This window comes from Trypanosoma grayi (assembly GCF_000691245.1).
Source record: "Trypanosoma grayi strain ANR4 Tgr_998_V1, whole genome shotgun sequence".
NCBI lineage: Eukaryota > Euglenozoa > Kinetoplastea > Trypanosomatida > Trypanosomatidae > Trypanosoma > Trypanosoma grayi.
The window spans coordinates 1-6,056 of NW_008826617.1; the positions used below are offsets into that span (position 1 = coordinate 1).

The 6,056-nt window shown below is 58.5% G+C and overlaps 3 protein-coding genes across 3 annotated transcripts; all 3 read right to left on the reverse strand.

The window, feature by feature from the left end:
* Positions 1-1,337: 1,337 nt before the first annotated feature.
* On the reverse strand, positions 1,338-2,747 carry DQ04_09981000 (hypothetical protein; the record flags this gene model as incomplete). The annotated part of the gene is made up of 1 exon (XM_009316113.1): positions 1,338-2,747. The coding sequence occupies one exon, from the start codon at positions 2,745-2,747 to the stop codon at positions 1,338-1,340; it is 1,410 nt and encodes a 469-aa protein (XP_009314388.1).
* Positions 2,748-3,175: 428 nt separating this feature from the next.
* On the reverse strand, positions 3,176-4,186 carry DQ04_09981010 (hypothetical protein; the record flags this gene model as incomplete). The annotated part of the gene is made up of 1 exon (XM_009316114.1): positions 3,176-4,186. The coding sequence occupies one exon, from the start codon at positions 4,184-4,186 to the stop codon at positions 3,176-3,178; it is 1,011 nt and encodes a 336-aa protein (XP_009314389.1).
* A 1,473-nt stretch (positions 4,187-5,659) lies between these two features.
* On the reverse strand, positions 5,660-6,056 carry DQ04_09981020 (putative ATP-dependent RNA helicase; the record flags this gene model as incomplete). Its single annotated transcript, XM_009316115.1, has 1 exon — positions 5,660-6,056. A coding segment is annotated over one exon (397 nt), but the record flags the coding sequence as incomplete, so codon positions are not given.

Here is a 6,056-nt window from a genome sequence, read left to right on the forward strand (position 1 = left end):
ACTCCCGTCCCGCCGGGAAAGGACTTCGCAACGCGCAGAACTCGAGGCGACGCGAGCACTGTGGGCCCATCTCCTCCCACACCAGTTGTACCTTGCTGTTCTTGTTGATGGGCAAGGGAGCGGAGGGACGCCAACTCCACGGCCAGTACCTCCCCCGCACGCAGAAGAACAACGCCAAGGAATGCACTCGACTCATGCACGATGACGCCAAATGCCACGCTGGCAACTTCGGCAGCTCCCCACGCGCCGTCCGCACGCTGCCGCCAGCTCAGCTGTTCCACTACCACTGCGAGACCAAACAACGGAAATGCGCGCAGCAGCGCGAGCTGCGCTTTATCCTCATCCTTCTCGTTAAACCCACCGCCACCACCACCACCACCGCCGCCGCTGGAGGAGTGCGCCACCCACAGCTCATGCCACTGCCTCACGTACGCATCGCGCTGCTGCACAACGGCAGCCACAGCCGCCCAGAAGGCAGCGGTGAGGGGCGCCTCTCCACCTGCGGCGCGACAGCGGCGGCTCTTGACGCGGCGTGACTGTCCTTCAACCGTCGCTGTCTNGAAGAACCGGAAGAGCGTCGTCGCCTTCGTTGTGCCTCGACTCAGTGAGCAAAGCTTACGCGCGGTGAGGCGGCGGACACGTGGCGGCGGGACCGCAGTTGCCACGGCCACCGACGCCCTCACCTTCGCCGCCCCCGCCGCCCTTCTGCGCTTGCCTCCTACCTCCAGAAGACGCCGCTCCCTCGTCTTCTTCGTGCGTTCGGCCACCACACCCCCCACAGCCTTCCTTGAGGCCGCGCCGCGCTTCACACGCTCTGGCCGCAGTGACACGCAGAACGGGTTGGACCCGCGCTCCACGGCCGCCGAGATTCCATCCGGTGCACAGTTACGCCGCTTCGTCAGCGCCTGGGGGCTTTTCCCTCCAGTGTCGGCCTCGTCACTGCCGCACGCGCCCGTCCTCTCGAGGATGGCGTCCACGACGGCGCCAACACACGCCCCACACCGCCCCTCGCAGTGCCGCCACACCAACGCGCCACGCATCCACGCCCCTCTTGAAGCGAATGCACCACCGGCCACCCCGCACAAACCACGCCTGCGCACTGATGCAAGAGAAGACACAACAAAAGCACAAAAAGGAAGCGTGTTTCAGTAAGGCATAGAGAAAAATTCAGAGAAGCAACAACGGGCAGAGAAATAGTGCCACCACTCCACCGTTCCTGACACCGCTTCCCCCATCCCCACACTGCAATGCGGGTTTGCGGCTACGTCTACGCGTATGTGTGTGGCGGAGACCAAAAAGCATCTCGCCTCCCATCCTCTGGCAGATAACGCCTTGTGCTACCACCAGAAGAGATTTGCCGCGAGCCGTGTCTCGCGTAGTATGTGCACGTCGACCGCAGAGTGGCTAAATGTGCTGTAGCGGTTCAGCACCATGACCTGCGCCAGGGAGATAAGCGTCGTGTCCATCCACGCGGCTTCGGCGGTGGTATAGTACGTGGCGTGTCGCAGCCAGTACGGCGGCGGGTGCTCGCCGTCTTGCTGTTCCGACGACGCCGGAACAAAACTGAGCAGCGTCAAGTTACTCGTGTCGGGGCGGCTCCGCAGCGCCTTCGCCAACTTCTGCCGGAACGACGCCGCGTTTGTAACGAGCAGCACCGTCGTGATGTGTGCGTGCGTCGCCGCCACTCGTGCAACCGCCGCCACGACGTGCTGCAGGCTGGGGAAGCACGCCTCCTCGAAGCTGTTCCCGATGACTGTGACGTTCGGGTGCTGCCGGCGCTTCAAGTACACAAATGGCGGCACGCGGTACTTGTGGCGCCCCCTACCGCGCGCGTTTTCGCTACAAAACTTCTGGTAGTCCCCGCGACGCACGTGGAGTGCCATCATGGTGTGCAGGTGCTCCTGCGACGGCGCCCGCGCCACACCCTGCCGCCGCAGGAAGTCCACCGCGGCGCGGTAGAACCACGGGTGCAGCTGCAGCGACCGGCGCAGATCCCAGTACACAGGCGTGCCCCATATGTGGTCCACCGACGCGGGGCACGCAGCGAGCGCCGGCTGCTCGCTCCAGCTGTATGTATCAGAGAGGCAGACGCGAGTTATGTGCTCCTCAGAAGCGCGCTCCTGCATCACGCGTGCGTTGCTGTCCTCACCGTTCGACAGCAGGTTGACGCCGGCGTGCCCGACAGCATCGCCACTCCCCAAGCGCAAACGCACATCCGCGAAGTCCAGCAACTCGCTCCAGCGGAACCACGAATACGCATAGTCCTCTCCCCCGACCGCGTAGCGCTGTCTCCCCTCTTTCCCACCGGTTGGAGAGCATGAAATATCCTTCCACTTGAAAAGGGCCACGGGCGACGCACCCCCAGCAGGGAAACTGTGCTTCGACTCGTTCACGGCAAAGCAATGCAGTTTCCCCATGATCATCATGAGCTGGTTATTCATGCCCGATGTTGGGCAGGGCGCGGATGTGTTCATGACCCTCCCCCAGAACACAAAGTTTCCCATTGGCTGAAAACTGCGGCGCGGCTCATCGCACTCCTTCAGTCTGTGGGAGGTCCCATGTGGCAGAGAATTCAGGTCGGACGCCAAGACCAGACCGCGTGCGTCATCGCCAGCAGTACTGTACGACGGCAGCACAGTTAAGAGCACAAACAACACAACAGCCACCGAACAGAGAACAGCGACGCAAAGGAACCTCCGCCTCAACCATGCAATCTTATTGACCTTTCTAACGTACAGCATCGGCATTCCCAACGGCCCCACAAGCAGGAGAGGCACCTTGCTTCCACAGAAACAACCCAGAAGGAATGAAAAAACCAAAACATAAATACACGCAGCAGACCCCAGGCCCCACCGCATGCAAACAGCAAGCAAAGAACAGACAAAACCCCAAAACCTGAAATCTCCAAAGGCCCAACTAAAAACAAACACGGCTCCATGCCTTCATATTACCAAACAAACACAGCACATAAGGAAAAAAAAAGCCCAATGAAAAACCCACACTCCAGACGCCCACCGTACCCAGCACCTGCAGCCGTCACAGACGGCCAGGCACAAATACCACAAACCAAGCAAGTCTCCGACGCATCGCAGTTCGTAAACGCAAAAAGAATGCTTACTTATAAAACCATAAAAAGAATGCGCACATTTGTGTGGCATCACACAAACAACCAACACTACGCGGGCAACGTTGATGTATCCATCACGTCGTGCGACACCATGCGAATGTACTCAGGATCCATACCGTGGGAGGCCTGGCCCCGGCCCAGACGGGCAAAGCACACGTTCTGAGACACAGACGATATCGAATTTCCACTGAAGTACACCCCAGACATCATCAGAAAGTAGTCCACCGTGAGGGCGCACAGTCCGTAGTCGCAATCCTCGAACTTGTCGTAGTGCTGGGCGTCGTACACCCGTGCACCCCGTGACGTCAGCAACGGCAGCATGTGGGGGTCCTGGCCGTCGTGCGCAACGAACAGCGGAAACGAAAACAGCCGCAGTCCCAGCGACGCATGAAGCGCAGCAAGGTACGGGATGCTGGCGTTGCACTGCAGGTAGAGCAGCTGCAGCCGCTCCACATCCATGGACTTTTTGAACGCAGCTCCCAAGGGGACGAGTTTTCTGGCTATTTCCCGTGGGCATGACCCCTCGCGGTGCCGGAGGTGGACAGCGAAGAAGTGGTTGCGTGGTGTGAAGAAGCGGTCGAGGAACTCCGTGACCTTCCGCTCAACGAATGCTGAGGGCCGCAGAAGACCGTAAATCGCTGCATGGTCCGCGAGGCCGCGACAGAGAAAAAAGGCAGTTGCCGCGCCGACCACAACGAGAGTTTCGTTCGCTGCCATCAGTTGTGGCACGGCACGGTCTCGGACAATGTTGATTTCATTTGGCCCCGCGTAAAGATAGGTGTCAACGTCCCGCACCAAAGTCATACCTTTCGCGACTTTCCGCACAGTTTTCGGCACGAGACACTGCCGCAAGCCGTAGCAGCCAACACTCGCGCCACGCAGCGCCCCCGTTCTGGCCAGCCGACTCCGCATCGTCGTATACGAAACCACACAATAGCGCCGCGCAATCTCTGAGAAATCATAAAGAGTTCGCAGCGGTGTATAATTTTTCTTTGCGTAGAACCACCCAAACACAGCGGTGCGATTCAGCCGCTCAGCCCACATAATCGTGTTCATCATCTGCTGCAGCTGGTTGTGGTGGCGACCAAACAACCCAAGATGCACAAATATGTACCGGTCCGGGCACACCAACCCCGCCCCACTACTGGTGCTAAATGAAACGTTCCTCGCGTGCAGCTCGGCGACGCGTCGCCCCTCTTCAGCCGTGAGCCGCAGTGTGTCGCGGGCGATATGCTACCGAACACCACAAATCGGCGGTTACGAAAAGCACCGTTCCAATCAGCAACGTCACGCAAATATCATTTAAGCTTTCTCAACCAACGACGCGCTGCTCGGATGCCGGGGCGAATGCCACGTGGCATCTCTTCTCATGCATCAGCCGCACAACCAGCGGCGCAAAACACACTCAGCACGGCTTGCCGCAAGTGACGCCGCCACCAATCGCGGCAATAAGTCAAGAACAATAACCACGCAAAAGACCAACGGAGTGAGAACTTCGGGCGCAGTAAACACTTCCGCTCATATTGTAGTGATGCGCCCACGCACACAAGCATGGGAGTGCGATCCAAGACGCCGATAGACCCGTTGGACAGACCACCATGCAACCAAGAGACCCACGCACGGCGTCGGTGCCTTACATCACCTCACGGCGAACCCAACAGGGCACCAGACAACTCCCCCCCGAGACAACCACACAACAAGAAAACCAACACCATGACGAACTGACAACTTATACACCGCTCTACATCAGAACGAAAAGTGCCAAAGAAAGCAAAGAAAGAGGAGCCTTAATAAAAACAATAGCAGCAACAAGACCACTAACACACCACAACACAAGCGAAAAGATCCCGCACACAAAACACGACAATAATACACAAGAGTTCAAAATGCAAAAAAAAAAAACCTCACCACTCGAAAAAAGGTAAAAAAAATTAAAAAAAAAAAACAACAAAGAGTTTTTGCCACCAAGAAGAGGCAGTGGTGGTGGAGAGAGAGAGAGAGAGGAGTGGGAGGGTCCGCACGGGAGAGCACGCACAGCGGGCAGTGCGGTAGGCAGCAGGTGTCTGCGACAACGCTGTTACTGCTTGGATTCATGGGAGTAGTGAGGGGTTTTTATGGACAGTCTTGCCCGTGTTAGGTATTATTGTGGAGTTATGGAAAGGGTAGTGTGTCTTCCAGCAGATGGGAGGCCCGACAGCGGCATGTGAGTTCCGTTAAGCCCCACGAGGAGGCCGCGGTGCGACTGCGGGTACTATGTCTGTGGTGGTGTGCCATTCTATAGATATGTGCGTGTGTTTCTGTGGTGTGTGACTGTGTGTTGAGCCTGGCGGTGACGATGAGGAGGAGGAGGAGGGGGAGGAAGCGCAAGGCGGTGAGAAGCCAGCAGGTAGTGTGGCACATGTTTTAGATGAACATAGAAGAACAGTTGTGGTGTGTGGCAGGAAGGGGTGAGGTGGAAAGTGTTACTCGGTGTTGTGCGAGCAGCCAGTCGTTTCTTTACGCCGTTATAAAGTAGCGTTGCATTAGCATCTGTTACTCGTACGCTTGCCGCACCCGCTTTCTTTTCTTTCGGGCGGGTTGCAGCACCTCTTCCTCCTCCTCCCTCTTGTCCTCTTCACCAACGTGGGGGTTGCTGCCGCCGTCGTCGTCGTCGCTTTCCGAGTAGAGCTCGCCTTTGGCCGCCTTGATGAGGCGCGACAGTGATCCCGTGCTGCTGGCGCTGTCGTCGTCGTCGTTGTCGTAGTCGCAGCTGCTGCTGTTGTTGTTGTGCTCCTCGCCACGGTCCGGCCGCTTTCCGCCCGTCGCGGCAGTGACGCCGCTGTCCTCCAGCGCGGTCCGCTTGGTGATCTTCCCCTCGCGCTGCAGCCGGCGGAGGCGACGCAGCCGTTTCGCGCGCTCCGCGTCGCCGGTGGTTCCCTGCAGCACACGC